This window comes from Oreochromis niloticus, linkage group LG20 (genome assembly GCF_001858045.2).
Source record: "Oreochromis niloticus isolate F11D_XX linkage group LG20, O_niloticus_UMD_NMBU, whole genome shotgun sequence".
Classification (NCBI taxonomy): Eukaryota; Metazoa; Chordata; class Actinopteri; order Cichliformes; family Cichlidae; genus Oreochromis; species Oreochromis niloticus.
Window position 1 is genome coordinate 25,200,053 of NC_031984.2, and position 19,882 is coordinate 25,219,934.

Consider the following 19,882-nt stretch of genomic DNA (forward strand, 5'->3'; position numbering starts at 1 on the left):
TGGCGCGCAGACGCTGAACCTTATTAAAGAAAACACAAAGTGGGTGTTACCTGAAAAATTACTGGCGCCCCACTTCATTCATTCATTCATAAAATAAAATAAAATACATTTGTTCACATCAGCTTCATGAAATTCTGGTGTTTTACACATAAACAACAAATCCTTAAAGTTCTCTTTCTTTGGGAGACTAAATTCAGAATAAAAATTTTTATATTTATATCAGCTCAGCCTGAGAAATGTGTAAATGTTTCGCTCTGGAGTGTTTCTGCCCTTGCATAAAGTAAAACCCGATTTTCATGCAGTGTCAATATTTTTATACAATACCAAAAATCTTTCAGCATAGCTAGCGAAGAAGAGCCTGAAAAATCTGCAGATTGTGGCGATTCAAATACGAATTTGATGTTACATTTATGGCTAGTTGTGCTAGGTTGTGTTTTAATCTCAGCTGCTTCTTCTTTGAGCTGATGCCGCAGCAGATCATCTTCCTCCATCTCACCATATCCTTAACATTCTTCTCTTCCACACCCTCTGCATGTCCTCCCTCACTACATCCATCAATCCTCTGAGGTCTTCCCGTTTTCCTCCTGCCTAGCAGTTCCATATATCCACTACCCCTCCTCTGCCAAACCATCTCAGCCATGGCTCTGAATCTGTCTCCAAACTCCTCACCCTAACATCTCCCTCTGATGTACTCACTTAAAGTCCATCCTGGTCACTCCCAATGAAAATCGTAACATCTTCAGATTCACCTCCTCTCTTTTTGTCAATGCCATCGCCTCCAAACCATACAGGTTGGAGCAGGTCTCACATCCACCTCCATACTCATACCACCCTGGCACTCAACTCGTCCACTTTCACTGCCTCTTCTCCTCTTAGCTTCACTGTTTCACTCCCCTCGATCTGTCTAATTCACACGCATGTGTTCTTTCTTGCTTTTACTGACTTTCATTCCTCTTCTCTCCAGAGCAAACCTTCACCAGCTGCTAATTCCTCCAATAAAACCAAGGATGGATGACTGAACAGACCTACCAGGATGGAATCCAGAGGCCCAAGAGGGTGAGGGCTTTTGAAGCAGTACACCTACCAATGTTACTAAAAGAGATGCAGTCATTTGAAAAGTTGTGCGTCCATTTATAATTTGTCTATATCTAAAAAGCATTGAATTTGAAGACTATGCAGATTTTTTGCTCTCGTTCAATGATCAAGAATAAAAAAAAAAAACATCAGAAAGGACTTAAAATGGGCCGCATTGAGCCATTGCTTTCATTTTTTCAAAGCACATTTTGATGATTTTTCACGATGACCCTAACATCTTTTATCAGCATTTAGTATAACATGACACATAGTTACTCCATCCTCTCTGTACATACTACAGCATCCACTCTTGATTCTCACACTTCAGAGGATATTTTGGCCAGGTGAAGCTGCCAGACTGTGATATTTGTCCTTGTGAGTATTTATGAGTGTGTTTATCCCTCTGTACCCCCATCATGCCCTCCACCCAGATCTTTGAGTCATCCTTTAGCCTGAGCAGCTAATAATAACCCCATGTCCCTTCTGCTATTTTAGGCCTTTAGGGCCTGGAAAGCTGGGGTATGTGCACGAGCATGCTTGGAGCAGGGGTGAAAAAAACTAGGGTGGGCTAAATCAGACACACAAACATAGTTAGCAGTAGGAGGGGCGGCTCTGGGGCATCCTGCAGTTGCTCGGTGACACTCAGGAGCAGTAGGACCCTTGGGAAAAATCTACACTTTCCCTTTGGCTTTAAAATAATAAGATTTGACTGTTGGGATTGAACCGGAGTTTATTTGGATTTATTTTGTCACAGTGTGGCTCCTGAAAGACCGATCAGGAGATCGAATTGATTTAACTGCTGTGCCACTGGGTGCAGCCATATGTTTTGGCCATCGGGTGTCTGGATGTGTGAGAACTGGGGGAGCAAGAAGAGTGACTGACGAGAAGAGACAAAATCTAACACAGCATTTGTTCATGGTGACACAAGGTAGGTGAGAAGAAAATGTTACTTTTTTGTACTTATCCAGTAAAAGAAATCTGCTCAGGTCCATGAGTTTACATTATTTAGATGGGTTCATGAAATCATGTATCCCACTTATAATTATGGTAGTCTCCAGATAGAAACCTCCTTTGGCCCTTGACCGAAATTCAAGCAGCACTGTGCCTTTATCGGTTAGGCAGCCAGCTTTAATAATAGCTCTGATTAATCAGCTGCCCATATGACCTGTGTGTTTTCTCTTCAAATAGGCAACCCTCATACCCCGAGCTGTCACCTGCTGCTTTATTCCACCAGCAGAATATATCCACTTCTTCCCTCCAAAAACGACCTAATCTGTGTTTACTTATTTAGTATCCGTGTCCTCATTTCATTTAATCATACTCCAAAAAGACTGGGAATTTCCATGGCATGAGAGAAACCAGGAGAACCAGTCATGTGATAGTCTGGAAAGTCACAAAGCAATGTTGGATATAGCATCTAAGCCACTGAAGGCTTCTCTAACAACCTCTGTGGAGCAAATGTTGTGTTTGAGTAAAGGTAGACACATTATTCTCCTATCTACAGCATGAAACAGGGTGGTGTTGTTCAACCTTAGGGATGTCAGTGTGTTCATTTAGAAAGTATAAGCCATTATGAATCCGTTTCAAATCCTTTCACTGAAAGTGACAACAGATTCATCAGAGAAGCAAAAACAAGACAGCGCCCAAAAAAGAATCGTTTTGCAGATGTTATAGACTGTTTCTCTGTCCTTATCCCTCCTGGATGATTTTTTTCTAGTTTTGCTTTTTTTGTGCTAGTGTTATTGTGACTACATGTGTAGTCTAGCTCCTCCAGGATGGCACCTTCATAAATGCCATCACAAAAACTGGGTCAGCACAGTCTCCAGAGTGTGGAGGAGATGCCGGGTAACATGCAGTTACTTAAGAAGAGCTGGAAAGGGCTGTAGAAGCACTTCAACCCAGCAGGAGGAACAGGAGAAGCACACAATGATGTTGATTGGGTTACTCGTGTACACGTTTCTGAGCAAACTGTCAGACGTGGTTGAAGCTTCCTAACCGGACAGAGTGATATCCCTGGAGTTTAACTGACTCTGGGTTATGAATTTTGGGGGTTTGAGCAGTCAAAGTCCTGACCTGACCTTAATCCAGTAGAAATGTTCCTGAAGTGAGCATCTGAGGAAACCCACCAACATCCTAAAGCTTTTCTGCATGGGATAAAATTCCTCCAAGATGGTTTGTAGGATTAAAGCAAATTACACATACTGAAAGCAAGGGCTTAAAATCTTCACTGAAAGTTGTGTAATACTGGCACATTTTCACTGATAAATAACCCAGTCTGAATCTAATGCTTCATTTACTTAATCTGGGCCTATTTTACTACTTTAAGGACTTGTGTGAAAAATCCTACAATGTTTTTGGTCATATTTTATGAAAATCCTTTTTCTTGCAGCCGTGGTCCACTTTCCAAAGGCAGTGACTGAGATCAGTTTAGTTCAAATTTACCTACATACCACCAACACGCAGCAGCATTCACTTCAAGAAGGAAAGCAATATTAGAAAGGAAACCTCAAACATCAGATAATCCCCCGTGAGCATGCACTTGGTGACAGTAGGAAGGAAGATCTACATTTTAACAGGAAGAGACCTTCGGTAACGCCACCTTAGGGAGAGCACAGAGAGATGAGAACCAAACACAAACTATGGGAGAGAATAGACGAAAGTTGATGACTGAGTTAAGGTCTGGTTCCACAGGAACAGAGCTCTGGTATAGAAACATAATCTTTACAGACCCAAGCTTCAAATTTATTATTATTATGGAACTTTAAAAATCCACAGCCTCTCTTTGCATTTCAGAGCACCTCTTATTTAAATGATCAACAAAGTAATTGCTCATTTGTTGAGAGCCTTTTGGAGCAAACAGTGAGCATATTTTCCTCCTCATTTTTCTCTCAAGACAAGGAGACATGTCGAGGCCCTCTTCCACCCAGACCACTCCTCAGTTCTACAGGGTCAGCGACAGAGATCTCACCGAGATCGAGCTGCATTCTGTCGATTCCATCAACGACCTCCACCGAACACACCCCGAGCACAGCCACAAAGGTAAAATCGCCCCAAACACACCATCCACACTGCAGAGACACATACAAACACTCACACTGACTCTAAATTCGATTTCAGGAATGAGACCTCCTCGTCCGGCGTACACACCTTCGTCAAATGGGAACATTTATACCTGCGACACAACAGCGGCCAATCAAAGAGGCCACCCAGGCAGCAAATCCTGGCAGAGCCGACTGCAGGACATGCTGATGCCAAGTTCATCCCGGGCCTATGCCATGGGCTGTGCTATTATCACTTTGCTTCTGCTCACAGTGTTACTAATTTTTTACTTCTTAGGTGAGATTAAAAAAAAGAAATAGAAAAAAAAAGAAATGTGCAAACAAAAGCAAACATTTATTGTCTGCTCCTCTTCCAGTCCAGCAGGGCGGTGCAATACGGATGCTGATGGAGGCAGTGAGAGAAAAAGAGGCTGCGGCCACAGAGCTGTCACTGCTGATCCAAGAGCTGCATGCACTGAGGCACAACCTGACAGCCAAGAGAGTGGCAGGAGGGACGTGAGGAAGATACGCACAGAAAACAAAACACCGGCAGCGTTTTCAGATTATTACCGTAGAAATATGAGATTGGAGTTTTCTGAAAACCAACTTCTAGGTTTACTAGGATTATTTGAGAAGGACTTTTAAATAAAGCTTTTGTTTAATGGTGGCAGTGAAGGGAAGTGGTTGATCTCACATTGCTTGAAATAATGTCAGACCATTATGTCATTGCCACTGTGTCTAAAAATGTACAAGCTGTTTTTATACTGTGCTGTCAGTCGTTTTGGGTGACTCGCTATGGGCATCACAGGAAACACATGAAGTACAAATGCTGTGGACGGCCAGAAAATTAAATGGACTTCTGATTTCATCAACTTTGCCAAGTATGTATTTGAAAGAGTGACTGGGTACATGTATAGTTAGGTGTTTTCACCAAGTCGTTTATTTAGTTTTCTGTCGTTCATGATGATGTTTGATGGGATTTTTCAGTCAGATTTAATGTACACATGTCAAGTTTTAAATTTGTCTTTTCTTCCATGGTAACAAGACACTATTTTACTATTGGTTAAAAAAAATATCTTGCAACAGTAAAACAGTAAAACAAAATGATCCTGTTGTTTGGTTGTCATTACACTTTAGTCTTCCTATGCAATGTCCATTAGAGTCAAATTTAAGTACAGGTCCCGTTGATGTAGCCAAACACAGTTTCTTTTCTTCCTTTCATTTATGACAAGATAACTAAATCTTAACTCGGCCACAGAAACAGCCAAAAAGTCTAAACAACTGAAAGACCACAGGTGACAATTAAAGTGCATGATGGCAGAATTATCTCCATGGATACCAACTTCACAACCTCTGACCAAGTCATGAACACTCGAGGAGGTAGGTGTATCATTGTTAAAGTTTACAATCAAGAGATGACTCCATAAATAGGAATGCAAAGGATTTACAGCAAGGTGTTAATCACTGGTTACACTGGAAAACAGGAAGGGCAGAGAAGATTTAAAAATTTAAAAAAAAAAACCCTTTGGACTAATGAAATTAAAATGAACTTGGACCACACTGCTCAAAACTGTAACTTCCATTAGTAGTATTATTATCCCCATGAACTCATAAACTGACAGCACCGTAACAAAAAAGCTCAGGTCAATCCTCCTCCTCTCTGCTCTCGCTCTTCTTGTCTTGGCACCCCTGCCCCGTCCAGCCTTGGTAGCAATGACACATGAAGTGTTGCTGGAAATGTTTGGAAGAGTCACTGAGCCGGTGGCCAGAGCCTAGGTGTCTCCTGATGCAGCGTCCATTGCCGTGGCAAAGCTGGAGGCTGCAGCGCTCTGCGTCAGACCTCAGAGATCGAACGAAGGGCCCCAAGACATTGTGGATGTAGTCTCTGAGGAGAATGCACTGTTTCTGGATGGTTTGGGAAGATCAATATGGTTACACATAGGCACACACACACACACACTGATAATGTTTTCTCACATGCACACCTTGTTTTTGGCGAATTTCAGCTCTCCCCACAGAACAACTCCAGCTGCCCCCAGTGATGCACTCTCTCCAAGTGTGTGCTCCAGGTCCATCTACACACACACACACACACAGTTTGTCATGCCACATATTTAAAGTCTTAATGTTATGCGATGTATGCTAAAAAAAAAGTCCTACCTTACTGAGAAACGTGAGTGAGTGTGTGAATGCTAGCCTGGCGTAGGGAAGGACGGGTGTGGCGTGGTTGGTGTTGTTGTGATATGGCCAACGTGACGCCACCCTCAAAGCCTCCAGCAGTCTGTGTCTGATTAAAGAAGACAGAGCTGCCCGTGAGTAAGCGAAACCACCTCTCTGGCCATCATGGCTAACAAAAGCTAAATGACAGGACTGCTTATACCCTTGTCATGATTGGATATTTGAGTGCCTGAGGCAGCAGAGTGTAAGTGAATGCATTTCTGGGTTTGCTCATTTTCTTGTACCTGACCATTAGAGCTGCATCTGCAGACCCTGCCAGTTTCTGTGGCAGGTAGATGCTGGGGTAGAGAGCGGAGGACTTAGCCCAAAGCCAGGACAGCTCATCACTCTGCTGCCTGGTCCCCCTGAGGCAGCGTCCTGTGTAGGTTTTATCTGATCACACAGAAATACAAATAAAAGACAGAGATCAGCCTGTATCATCGGTTCAAAAGGAGTTGTCATTACTGTTCAGATTGCCAGAAAACCAACATGTTCTACGTTAGTGTTAGATCAACCTGTCTTTCTCTTGTTCTTGTTAAAACAGGCGGGAAAACCATAAAACCCCCAGAAGCCTTTGGGGCGTTCTCTGACCGCAGACTGGAGCGTCTCCTCCATGAACTTCCGAGCGCTCTCCTCAAACATCCGCCTCGCCAGCGACGTCACTGTCTGCTCTGAAAGATCTGGTTGCTCCTGTTTCACCAGCAGTTTGGACAACCTCCGGTACTCCATCTTAGACCCAAAGTTCGTCTCCCACAACGGTCGCCATTCCTCCCAGTCGATTACAGCTAGGCCCCTGAAATCTGGTCGCAGGAGGTTGGACAGCTGCGTCACCGTGAGGGAGAGGTGAGCGGCGAGGTCACCGAGCTGAGGGAGTCCTCCATTCACTTTCTTGCCATTTCGGGAGAGGTATGGATATTTTCCCAAGTGGTCGCGGTAGAAGATGGTCATTTCCTGGAAAATCAAACATTTTCCCTTTTTCTGTTACACTGTTGCAGTGCCCTCACCAGCCCTCTTTCTATGGATTTAAAGTAGAATATCAGTAAAATAAATGGATGCGGGATGATCACCTGTCCCTGGAAGCGCTCCTTCTTGTTTTCCACAATATGAAAGTCTCCCAGGTCCAGGTGGATGTTGTATCGCTGCGGACAGTTTGCCGTAGGCATGTTCCACACCAGGATGAAAGGCTGGTTCTGCAGGATGGGATGAGCTGCAGCCACAGCTTGCAGCGAGGTGCTGATGAAGGCATCCGCCTGGGGGGAATTCTGTGGCAGCGAGGTGCAACGGAGGGAAGAGATGAGGAAGACGAGGAGGAGGAGGAGGAGAGACAGCTCCATGGCTGCTCACCCACAGATGTGTCCTTCCTGGCAGGAGAAAGAAATCGTCCTGATGAACTTTTCTGCATTTAGATTGTTAACTTCGTATATACAAGTACGGGGTTTTATCTGACAGAAAAACATGATAAGAAATGCAAAGAAAAGACCAGTCAAAGCTATAATGATAAGAAAGTCTCTTTATTCCAATCATTTTTCACCCACTGTAAGAAATCTTTAACATTTCAATGAACCAAATAACAACATGAGAAAATAACAGCAGCAGACATATTTTGGAAGACTGATGGGCAAGAAGTTACTTAAGTGGTTGAGATTGGTTATATTTGCACTGGTCCGAGCTGTCAATGCAGAGGATATGAAGTATTTATCACTTAGTGCAACAATGACTGATTCGCATTATTTTTTGCGAAAAATTCTACATCAAAGCAGCTCAACAAACGCATAAAAGCTTATTTTTTAGTTTTGCTCATTTCAAACCTTTCTGAATGTGAGGAAACAGGAGGAGCGGAGCTGGCGCTGCTGGTGTATCCGCTGCAGGGGAAGCAGTCAAAGCCGATGTGGAGCTTCTAGTTCCTGCTGAATGCACAGCCAGCTTACGGCTGAAGAACTCCAGATGAAGCGATTGGAGTTGAGACATGGACAGGTGGAGGTGGACGGTGTGCATCTTCGGGCTAAGAGCTGCAAAGATGAAACTGCAGACTCGCACCTGTTGCGCATCGAGCGCCGCCCCCTTTCCTTATACGTTACACTGATGCCGCCATTCAGACAGTCCGGGATAGACTGATATTTCACTGAGGTGAGAGACGTGAGTCACCCTCTCATCCGATCAGAGCTCAGATTAGATTCTGCTTAGATGAGGGATTGTTTTTCCTCTCCCCAGCGCTAACCTGGATTCTCCGCGCGCACTCGGTGCCGAGCAGTGATAGGCGTGCCCCATCGCTGTAGCTGTGTGGTCCCACTGATGTGTAAGGCTAAACGGTAATTGGACTGATTCTTATATTGCGCTTTTCTAGTCAACGGAGCACTCAAGGCGCTTTTAATATGACCACCGCGCTGCGCTTTTGCGCATGAAGCGGCGACAGCGCCACCTTTTCTCGACATTTGAGGGCCAAAACACATTTATATGGAAATGATGATCTTTAATTTATTCTTGTTTCAATCAAACCTCAAAACCCGGATTACAAAACACATAAAAAAACACAACAAGGAAAATATGTAATATTTATTACAATATAACCCAGGTCATAATCTGCAGGGAGTGTGCGCTCCTGCCTGCAGTTAATTTGCTTAACTGCCAGAAAAAAACACCCTGGGCTGTAAGTTCTGCTGTGGCACGGTCCCTCGTTGGGAGCTGGGAGCAGAGGAATCACGTTTATACTTTGCTCAGCTGTACTGGTTGTAACAATTACAATTATTAAAGCTCTTTTCAAGTAAACACAGCAAACTGAACCAATGAGTTTAATTCTGCTGCTGCAGATCCCGTCTGTGTATCATACAGGCTACACTGTGCACAGCTAGGCTCAAACATCAGTCACTACAATTAAAAAAAAGTACATTCTTGAGTGAAACTGAAGCATTAATGTTTATCCCCAGTTTATTGCTGGGTCCTTATGTTCATAGAGGTCATCATCATTTCTCTTTTACTCAGTGCAGTGATGCAGACGTACAGATACACATGCAGCTGGGTTCACACGCAGCGTCTGTTCACAGGTGTTGGGAAATACTTCTGCAAACTGTGACATGGAAAAAGTAAAAGTGTTGAGTTTGAGTATTTACTTCTTTGGTTTGTTAGCACGGTTCTTTCTATGTCACACTTCTTCCAATATATGTGTGTCTGTGTACATGTGTGTTTGTGTTTTGTGACTTTGTGCTTATTTCTGTCTTTTGGTCTGTATCTGATCATCAAACGTCCTTGTGCATCCAGTAGATGGGAAGTCCTTTGGCATCTCTGTACGGAGTTTCAGTCAGAGTCTGAACTGCACACTGCCCTGTAGACTGAGGAGGAGGAGGGGGAGGGGGAGGACAAGGGATAGTGGGAGGAGGAGGAGGTGGTGGAGGGGGAGTAGGGATGGATGAAGGAGGAGGAAGAGGTAAACTAAAGGATGGAGGTGACCCTACAGCACAACCACCTCCCGAGTCTCCGTCCCCTTGAGCGTGCATCTTTGTTTGCGTCTGCACGCTCGTGTCCTCACTCGGCATTCGGGAGAACCTCAGAAGCGTCTCCATGGGAATGAACGCCGTCATGGCCCCCGCGTTCTGCACTGGTGTCGACAGCACATAGCCAAGGTGGGCGTAGAAGTGCTGCTTATCGTGGGTGGTGAGACAGAGACGCTTGAACCCTCGACTTCTGGCGTAACGTTCGGTCTTCTCCATCAGAGTGCGGCCGTAGCCCTTGCCTCGCTCCGCCTTGGACACAACCACTGACTCGACAAAAAGGCTGCCGCTGTGACCCACGACCCGGGACAGCCTGGCGTGGCCGAGTAGCCTCTCTGTCTCCCCGCGGCCCCGCAGGAGGACCAGGTTGACGGGAAACTCCGAGCAGGACTTTTGGAGAGAGTGAACCCGGGCGGCCTGGCTCCTCTGCCACTCACAGTTGACGAGGTCTGCGCAGGGAACGAGCAGGTCGGGGCGTTGGTGGATGGGAACGGCGTGGACCTTCTCTGGCTGCTCGGAGACTACGCGTAGCTTCTCTTTAACGTCTCCATCCAGTGTTGAGATCTCGCAGAAGTTTTGTCGCTTTGGACCGCCAGACGCTGACGTTAGGGGTTCAGACCTGCGACGATCAGGGTTTCAAGTCAGTCTTCATTTACCTTCTATGGTTAAGTGTGAAAATATTAGGAAGTGTCTCAAGCATGCAGTTCCTCCTTAGCTGAGTGGTTAACACTGTGTCTGTTACCCAACAGGCAGTGCAAGCAAGGATGAGACATGAAGGCATTTATTTGCTTTTATTTGCTACAGATAGATATATATATCGAGAGAGAGATTTATTTATATATAATTTAAAGTTATATATAATATAACGGTGGATCATACAGGTGGATGTCAGAGCTGCTGACACAGCACGCAGAGCAGCAGCTTTTACATGTTGAACGCAGAAACGGGAACTTGAGAAGCCTAAAGAAACTGCCAAAAGACATCTCTCACATCACTTACCAAGTATGATGTGAGAGATGTAATGTGGGGGTGTGACTGAACTAACGTGTAAGTTCCATTTTATATACGACATGCTGGAGTAGCATATGCTGAGATCTTGTCTTACTCTCATGGATTTTTATGTGCGCATGAGATGTGAGAGCGTTTAACTGATGAATAGATTCTGTTCATGTACGCTGAGGTCCTGATGTTTAACAGCTGTTATCATTCTAAATGGGGAAACAGTAGTTATCTGTCACAATTTCACCACAGAGCTTCTTGAGAAAGGCTGAAGTGCAGTTTAGTCAGCACAAACCGACGCTGAAACCAACTAATCCAGCTAATTCAACTCAAAACCAGGCTGTACTTGTTTCTTAAGTAAAAAACCCAGATGCATTCACACTGCAGTGTATATCTCTATATAAGATATTTTAAATGATAGTGAAGTCGTCCACATTAGAGTCACAAACCAATAATTAAAGTCGTCTTAAAGAAGAAGCAAAACTGGGTTCAGCCCAGGTTGTGCATGCAAAATGTGAAAAATGACTGACAGTGAGAAAAACATCGCAGTTGTTCTTAATTTAAGTTTTTCTTGGACTAAATAAGTAAATAAATAAATAACTCACCAAGAGAGAAAATGCTGAAACGAAACAGCTGACTGTCAAACTGATTTGAATGTGTTACTGGCTATGCAACGCTACTTCACATACTCTCCTTCAACAGGAAATGGGAGTTTACTGAATAAGGCACTGACTACCTTCTTTTTGATGTCTGACTCTGACTTTTAAACTTTAATTATATTCAGTATTGAAGCCACAACACTTACATCGGGTATGACGCAAAACAGAGTTTGGAAACTTCCCGTCACTGTTCGAGAGTCAAAGAAACCTTTTTCTTTTTTCGGACTTTGCATTAAAATGACTGACATCTCCATATTATGTTTAAATCAACAGCAGTGTTTTGTGTGCTCTATATATTTTTTGTTGTTTCTGTAAAGAGGTCCACTATCTGACTGTGTGTGTGTGTGTTTTTCCAAAATTCAAATTCAGCTGAAGTCACAGCTTATGCTGTTTTTGGAACATATGTTTAGAAACTAATGCAATCGTCTTATAAACTTTCACAATATATGCTTTGCAGACATTCCCTACCAAAACAGGAATAGGTGTGTTATTTGATAAGGAAAACACAAAACATAGTACTGTACTATACTTTTTTTTATATTGCACTTACTTTACCATAAATTACAACAAAAAAACTAACATTTATTAGTTAATTTAAAAATACAAAACAAAATAACCAAAGCTACTTTATTTAGTAAAACTAGTACAAAAAGACAGCCAAAATGTGGGCTTTTATTGTGAAGGGGACGGCCATGGAAAACTGACGTTTTGAAAGTAACACAAGGGGCTTTACACTTGTATCTATTACCAAGAACCACACTAGAGGTTGGCAGATCGATTCAACTGTCAATAGTATTGCAAACCCCCCTGGTATTGGGTGATACAAGTGCAATAGGCTCTAGCCTATAGCACATTTAAACAACACATGCTTTGCTTTAGAGAAAGGCACATGCATATTTCTTGTCTCCAAAAAACCCAGTATCAAAATGCAGGAAAATCTGAAAGGTGTGTTTTTATTGTGTTAACTCATTATTGTAGAATCACAGTGGTTATTAAATATGCAAACTTATGATGATTCCATGCCATAAATTATAATGCGCTGCACCCTTGTGCATAAGCTGCCTTTATAAATTGCAAAGTGTCAGTATTGACCATATATTTACGTGGTGTCAGATTGATACCAGCAGTATTACACACCACTAAACAGCACTGTGATCTACTTACTACATACATAAACTAACCATTACCTCTAAAGACTGATAACTTATTTTTAACAGTGCAACAAGCCCCACTAACGCAGGGCATCAAAAAATTAGATCAAACTCTTGTTGTTCCTCTCCACGGAAATCTTTAGTAAAAGGCGAAAGATTTATACGATCTGAAGAGAAACAAGAGTGTACTGAAGAGAAGACGAGCGGCAGCCCGACCCCATTCTCCGACAGAGCCGTCTCTATTACGGTTTGCACTTTAACGTTTAATAATGCCACAACTAAACAGACACGAACTACGACGCGATAATACTATTCGGAAATTTCACGCCACGTTTTAGGAAAACACAAACGCTACATGGTAAATTATTAAATATACTATAAACATTTACACACGCGCAATGCATTATGGGAAACACTGCGATCAAAGCCACGCCTCTAACTTTAGTTGTGTATTTCCTACGTTATTTTCCACTAAAATTACTCCCACTTCTTCATAAAACTGATGTGATTATGTGACGTCTGAATGAAGCGAGGACGTCAGATTTTCCAACAGTAATTACTAAAAACGTTATTTTCCGAGCTCCACGCAGTTTCGCGCATGCGCAATAGACACTTGATGTTGTCGCCCGCTACATTCTGCACATGCGTAGTATAACCGCAGTTCATGTCTGCGTACAGCAGTGTACGTTCCTTAAATACAACAATAGAATAACGATATTGCTATATTTTAGTAATATTAATGCTCTTGTATGCTTTAAAAATAAGGAACTACTCGTCATTTCAAAATTTTGTAACCTCTCTCACTTATAAGATGCTTCTTTTTATGTTTTTCCTTGGCCAGATATCCCAAAAACGTTTATAGTGAGAAATAACACGAGGTGGGAGGGCAACAAGATAAATATAGGGTACCTTAAAGAGAGCAAAAAAATAAGACGCTAAACTAAACGTTGTAATACTGTTTTAACGCTCTCGTTAATCAGAAAACAGATTTATTACAGACAAAAAAGTTTTTCCCCCAGGTAGTAGCAGCAGTAATAAGAAATGTATGCTTTGTGGGAGTTGTAGTTTTTCGATGGTTCATTGCCTACAACTCCCCTGATCCTAAAATAATTAAGCACATTTCAGATGAAATATTGACATAAAAATAAGAAGACACGCAGGACCACCCAAATGATATGAGTATTTTTGGGAAGGTGTAGTTACGTGGGTATTTTTTTAAAAATATATATATTTTTTGTCAACTACTCCTCCTTTATTGGCGTCCACTTCTGTGCAAGTTAAATGAACTCGCATTCACAGCGACATGCTAGCATGCCCATGTGCTTATTCACAGCTTTAGGCGTCAATAAGCAGTACCCTGTTGGTGCGTAGTGGCGCTGGTTAAATATTAGTAAGAAACTCATTTAAAGTTCATTCCAAAGCAACAAGTTCACCTTTTCGGTTGATTCCTACCACCACAAAGCTACCTACATTTTTTTAAAGTCTCGTGGTTGGTTGCAGTTTCTGGTCGTCCTCTCACAGCAGTTTGTCTCACAGCTGATCTGCGGTAAGCTCTAAATCTGGCTACACGACTGTATAAGCTTATGGCCGTTCATAGTGTCCGCTCCTGTATCAGTTTCTCCTACCATCAAACCGGTACGTCCATAACGGGAGGAAATGCTGCTGCTCACGTCAAGAGTGCTTGCTGTCACGTCTGCCCCCAGCGGATGGGAGTTGTATTACACATACACAAAAAGTGACAAATCAAGAAAAATCTGTTGCGTTGACCTTTTCAGTGAGGTCATGAGTGGCTTCTTTGTGTTACATGGTAGGTGGAATATTTTGGCTACTATTTAAATAATGTATGCATAATGTATGACTCATTATTGTAGCTTTAAAAAAATCAATTAAAAACAGTGATCTGCAGTAAGTATTATCTAAAGTTGAGTCACAGCTGAATCACGTACAAGCACCTTTAGGAAAGATGAAAATGGACACATGTAAACAAAGGAAAATGACGATAACAAAGCAGTGCAGTAGTGATGAGTAGTCTCTTACTACATAAGCTGAATGCTAGAACATAATGAAGGACCACAAATTGCCTGTGAGAATTAACTAAAGCTCAGTGTTACATGCTGAAATTACTGTACTGCAAAGAAATGTTATTTCGTCCATGCACTGCATTTCAATCACCCAAGTACTTGCATTTACATTTTATTAATATGGCACAGAAAAAAATATCAAGTTGCATTAGGCAAGAGGCAAGATTTTTTTTAACAAAATGTTTTATTTTATTTTTTTTTTCATTTTTAAATCCAGGACAACTTATTCGAGGATAATCAAGGCGAAATAAGCACTAATGTTATATTAGATGTTTTTTTTTCCTTTTTTTCTCTCTTTACATTGTGTCAGAGATGATGGTGAATTTTATCAGAACTGGTCAAAGTAAAACAAAAAAAAAAACAAACAAAAAAAAAAGAATATATAACAATACATTATTAATTAATTCAATACAATGAAGTGTGGAGTCAATGACAAATAACAATGGCCCAGAAAACATAGGGTTGTTATTGTTTTCACTGCTTCTTCTGTGGTACTGCAATAATCACCAGCACTAACTCAACTCGATCAACAACAGTAGAGGAAGAAACGGAGCGCGCTCACAAAGTTCTGCACCCCAGCCCCCCCCAAAGAGGAAACACTTTTTTTGTTAATTTAAATATTTTATCAAAGCTTCTGTTTTGAATCTTCATAAAATGTTTCTAAAACTTATCTTTTTTAAACTTTCCTTTTTTTTTGCCTTTTTGAATTTGAAGTTTTCCTTTTCAGGGAAGTTTTTCCATCTCCATTTTACCACAGTGTATCCGTTTTTGCAACTGTGGTTGCCTATATGTTGTACCCTTGTACCCCTGTAACCCTGTGTGTGTGTGTGTGTGTGTGTGTGTGTGTGTGTGTGTGTGTGTGTGTGTGTGTGTGTGTGTGTGTGTGTGTGTGTGTGTGTGTGTCCATGGGTTGATGTGTCCTTGGCTGAGGCTTGGAACAACTTTGAGTTGTTTAAGTGCTCACGTGAATGCAAAGCCTGCACATGTGAAGCTCGGTGTGTTTTTGGACGTGTGTATGGAGTGCTTGTGTACTGTACGTCCTTACACTGCTTTTACCCGTTTTAGGTCACTGCAGCAAAGGCATTCATACTGAGAGGTTGAAGCTGGCTCAAACAACAAGGTATGTGGCCTTCAGCTAGCTCTGTATGAGTATATGTGTGTGTATCTAACCAAAGTCAGCTTAACAAGGGGTCTGTTGAGCTGGTTGTGCACGAGGGTGAGCAGACTTAAGTGAGCGTCTCTCAGTGCCTACAGAGATGTGAGAATGTGTGTGTGATGGAGTGTGTGTTCATACTCTGAGGATTTATATACCTGGAGGTGAGCCAAGTACACTTTCATGCATTTGCACCATCTGTGTAAAGCTTATGAGTCTCTATAGCCACTGCATGATGTGGGAGAGGACATATGTCTGTGTGTCTGTCTGTCTGTCTGAATGTGTGTTTGTAGTAGAAGGCACGGAGGGTGGTGTGGGAGGCTCAGTCTCTCAGGTCCATGCTGGAGCCAAACAGAGCCACCAGCTGCTCCTCATAGTGGGCGATGTTCCTCTTCATGATCTCCTTACAGGAGCCCAGGAGGCGCTCAAATGCCTGGATGTCTATTACTAAACAGAGAAACAGAGATGGATGTGAAACACATCTGAGGATTAAATTCAGTTGACACAACACATTTAAACAGTCCACGAGGGTTACTGTTGTAATGTTTCCCACATAAAGTTACTTTGAACTTACATATATATGTAAACACAGGACTTTGTGGATTGGAGGGAATGTAATCCTCTCCATCTTAACATCGCAAATACAAAGGGGATGGTTGTGGACTTTAAGAGAGGTAGAAGGAGGACATAACCAATACCAATAACCACCCAGAAGTAGTCTTTAACCACAGATACTTTGGTGTGCAGCTCAACAGGAAGTTGGAGCCATGAGGAATAGATAAAGTTTTTCTGTTTGGGATGTGAGGCGTTATGTCTGTGCTGAAGCTGCCTGCCTCTGCGATGTAAATTTCCTGAAAAGAATTAATGGATTGGCTTTCCCAAAGATCTACATTAGAATATCAGGGTAGATGTATTTCTGAGAGGCAAGTGCAATGAGTAGAGTTGCGATTAGAATCATCTGAAGATGTCAAGCTGGAAACACATCTCAAAATAACCCCACTTGAACCCCGAGGTCTCCAAAGTACCAGACAAATCCACCTCCATCGGGACGAATGCTTATGCTCGCATTGAAACAACAACTCCAGTCATCAGTGAAATGTTTCTGATGCATCATTAATACATTTAGCAGACTGCTTATCTTATCTGTCCACAGATGCACTGTGACAGATGTACATGTTCAAAACAGCACTGCAGGCACCAGGGGACCCTTGAAGTCTTGCTCATCTTTAACAACAGTGGGAGAATGGCAGGAGTACAGCAGACAGCATATGCTGCTGCAGTACGGATTAATGACACTTCCTCTGCTTAAAAGGTCAAGCATTTGTTCAAGATAGGCTGGGGTAATGTCAGGGAACAGAAAATACACTGAAATACAAGATGGATAAGAGTGTATACTGACAGTGTATGTATGGTTAACACTGAAGAGGAGTAAACAGGGGGAACAGAGTGGAGCTAACACACCATTAAAAAAAAAAGTAGCTGTTTTGAACAGAGATGACTCGAAAACTAAATAAAAACCACAGGGATGCTACAAAAACATGACCAGCTATAAAAAAAATAAAATAAAAAAATAAAAAAATCCTGTTCATTTTCAAAACTGAAGAGCTGCTCATACACACTCTGTAGAGCCTGAATTAGTGTGCCCACTTTAAAGGCAAAATAATGACACAACGGCCTTCAATCACAAAAAAAAAAAAGGGTGATGAACAGCCGGCCGTGAATTAATCAAAATTCAAATGCCACTTGATATCTCAGGCCAAAGTGCTTGTAACGGTTCAATTAGTAGAAAACGAATACCACAGACCTGTTGAAAGTTTAAGTGGTTTAAATACTACTCATTCACAGATTTTATATGATGCCCAACCATATACAAGGGTTACAGTGGTGGAGATCTAATGCTGAAATAATACTATCATATGCACACATCTAAGTTCCTTATCACTATCCTTGAGATAGCAGGATTGGCATTGATGTCCAAGTATATTTTGTCTTACCCAAACACTTGACATCTCCCACTGCGTAGGCTGAGGCAGCCCGGGGCTTGTTAGTGACCAAGGCCAGCTCCCCGAAGTACTGACCCCTGGTACAGCGTGTTATCTCCACCTCCGCGTTGTCTGCGTGGTCTGCCTTCGTCTGCAGGAGAGGGGGGAGGAGAAAAGGGAACAGGATTAAAGGTTAGGAGCCTCAACCCCGAAGCAAGAGGCACTCAGCAGACTGAGCAGACAATCGTGATTCCCATAGTTGCTAGGCAAATAGAGGACACGCTTTTTGTGTTGTGATGGATTTCAATGGAGAGTGTGGGTTGCTATTGTGCTGTACAGAAATTACCTGGTGGAAGAATATAATCAGGCTTTTGTCTAACTGCATACTGTTAAACAGTAAGTGTGATCCTAAGTTTTCTGCTTATAGAAATGCTCACTGAAAATACATTCATTCAAAGAAGTTGAGCTTCTTACTTTACTCTTCATCATGATCTTGACCTCCCCAGATTCTACAATGTAGAAACAATCAGCTTTGTCTCCCTGAGGAGAAAGAAAAGACACTTATAAATATAGTGCTCTATATGAATGTAAAGACCTTCAACACTGCAGCGTGAAACTACATCTGATAAATGCATCTCTCACCTGTGTGATGATACGTTCGCCATCTGTGAACTGCTTTGCTCCTAATACATCAACTAGCTTCATCCTCTCTGTTGCCTGGAAAGAGAGAAGACATACATTTAAGGGAAAATGGCAATATTGTAGAAGAAATGTGTCAAAAATGTTGCTAATACCCCAAAAGTCAATCCCAGCTCATCTCAGATTCATCAGTCACATTCTTATACTTTCTGCTGAAATTTAGATTCTTTAATATGAGGGGGGGGGGGCGGCTAAACTGAGTAAGATGAGGCTTATTTCAAACCACTCCAAGTATAACTCACCTCCAGTGATTTGAGTAGGGGCACTGACTCAATGAAACACTCGTACATCCTCCTCTTCTTGGCATTGTTCTTTACGATGAGTCTACGAAATGTAGCACGGTCCTAGGAGAGGAAAAATGTCTCTAATAAACAAATACCTCATATAAAGGATAAGTCACACTGTTCTTCCTCTGCTTGGCCAGCAGGTGGAGCTGCAGCGGCACAAGCCATTACAAAGCCACTGGCTCCATTCATAGATTACAGGAGTCCATTCTTAACATGCTTCAGCATCACAGCCCATTAAACTGTGTTCAGTCACAGAAAAAGCTCTCAGCCGTCACAATGCTATCCCCTGGAGACAATTTACAATGAAAACAGTTTACACCTGAGCTTTACAGACTTGTACAGGCTGCTATACTATTACAACAGATGTACAACAGCTGATGTAAGTTCAAAGGGGTCATAACTGAAATGTTACTGAAAAACAAAGAGAACAAAATGGAGTTAGAAAAATGCTTAATAATATGGAGTTTCATGTAGGCGGTGGCTTTAGAAAAGGGTTTAAAGTGGATTATAAGTTCTTACCAGTCCCCATAGCGCCCCGTCCTGGGTGGCTATAATGGTGGCGGCACGTGGCGTGTTGTACATGAGTGCCAGCTCTCCAAAGCTGCCCTTATTGTTATACTGACCCACGCATTTTCCTGATACCACTATGTCATACACACCCCTGGAGAGAAGGCGAGAGAGCGATGGACAGAAGGTTAGAAATAACAAGAAGTCAGCAGCAGAGTCTCAAAGTGAGAAAAGTAGGGCACTTGGACAGAGCTGCAGTTTCAAAGAAAGTGATTCAAGATCTGCATAAAAAATTTTATGGCTTCTTCCTCTGACTCTGTTGAACCTCTCCACAAGCTTTAAAGACATTTACCATTTTAGTTGTTGTAAGAGGTTTTTCTGATGACAGTCATCACTGATCACCCAAAATGTGGAGGGGGGGGGGGGGGGGGATAACCAGAGCCACTCAAAGTACAGCTTTGTTTATAATTACAAAATGGTGTACATGGTTATTTACAGAGCATCTCTAGCCTGTGGATAGGACTGTGATAATGTGGCACACTTGGTGACT

At 42.3% G+C, this 19,882-nt stretch overlaps 4 protein-coding genes and 1 non-coding gene across 8 annotated transcripts in view; 1 reads left to right on the forward strand and 4 right to left on the reverse strand.

The window, feature by feature from the left end:
• Nucleotides 1-1,588: 1,588 nt before the first annotated feature.
• On the forward strand, nucleotides 1,589-5,749 carry si:dkey-20d21.12 (uncharacterized). Its single transcript, XM_013271174.3, has 4 exons — nucleotides 1,589-2,002; nucleotides 3,968-4,113; nucleotides 4,192-4,410; nucleotides 4,490-5,749. The coding sequence occupies exons 2-4, from the start codon at nucleotides 3,978-3,980 to the stop codon at nucleotides 4,630-4,632; spliced, it is 498 nt and encodes a 165-aa protein (XP_013126628.1). The 5' UTR covers nucleotides 1,589-2,002; nucleotides 3,968-3,977; the 3' UTR covers nucleotides 4,633-5,749.
• Nucleotides 5,030-11,757, reverse strand: hyal3 (hyaluronidase 3). Of its 3 annotated transcripts, none has more exons than XM_013271171.3 (7): nucleotides 11,419-11,743; nucleotides 7,397-7,690; nucleotides 6,845-7,280; nucleotides 6,575-6,722; nucleotides 6,273-6,399; nucleotides 6,098-6,187; nucleotides 5,030-6,017 (listed from the first exon to the last, which is right to left on the reverse strand). In XM_013271171.3, exons 2-7 carry the CDS (start codon nucleotides 7,661-7,663, stop codon nucleotides 5,757-5,759), a joined length of 1,329 nt encoding a protein of 442 aa, XP_013126625.1. In that variant the 5' UTR covers nucleotides 7,664-7,690; nucleotides 11,419-11,743; the 3' UTR covers nucleotides 5,030-5,756. The 3 variants fall into 3 exon arrangements, with proteins under 3 accessions (XP_013126625.1, XP_005478405.1, XP_019205752.1); XM_005478348.4 differs by lacking the exon at nucleotides 11,419-11,743 and adding an exon at nucleotides 8,138-8,643; XM_019350207.2 differs by having other exon boundaries at nucleotides 5,796-6,017; nucleotides 6,278-6,399; nucleotides 11,419-11,757.
• On the reverse strand, nucleotides 8,779-14,474 carry naa80 (N-alpha-acetyltransferase 80, NatH catalytic subunit). The gene is made up of 2 exons (XM_013271172.3): nucleotides 14,094-14,474; nucleotides 8,779-10,433 (listed from the first exon to the last, which is right to left on the reverse strand). Coding segments are annotated over exons 1-2 (873 nt in total). The 5' UTR covers nucleotides 14,096-14,474; the 3' UTR covers nucleotides 8,779-9,562.
• On the reverse strand, nucleotides 12,697-12,810 carry LOC112843380 (U5 spliceosomal RNA). The gene has a single exon (XR_003215711.1). It is a non-coding gene; the product is annotated as a U5 spliceosomal RNA (small nuclear RNA).
• Nucleotides 14,475-15,391: 917 nt separating the features above from the next.
• prkar2aa (protein kinase, cAMP-dependent, regulatory, type II, alpha A) overlaps nucleotides 15,392-19,882 on the reverse strand; it is a 43,572-nt gene continuing 39,081 nt past the window's right edge. For both annotated transcript variants that reach the window (XM_005478353.4, XM_005478352.4), the window contains exons 6-11: nucleotides 19,345-19,486; nucleotides 18,781-18,882; nucleotides 18,482-18,556; nucleotides 18,314-18,379; nucleotides 17,852-17,990; nucleotides 15,392-16,304 (exon numbers count right to left, since the gene is read on the reverse strand). In XM_005478353.4, the coding sequence (XP_005478410.1) occupies nucleotides 16,180-16,304; nucleotides 17,852-17,990; nucleotides 18,314-18,379; nucleotides 18,482-18,556; nucleotides 18,781-18,882; nucleotides 19,345-19,486 (649 nt within the window). In that variant the 3' untranslated portion in view covers nucleotides 15,392-16,179. The remainder of the gene's footprint in view (nucleotides 16,305-17,851; nucleotides 17,991-18,313; nucleotides 18,380-18,481; nucleotides 18,557-18,780; nucleotides 18,883-19,344; nucleotides 19,487-19,882) is intronic.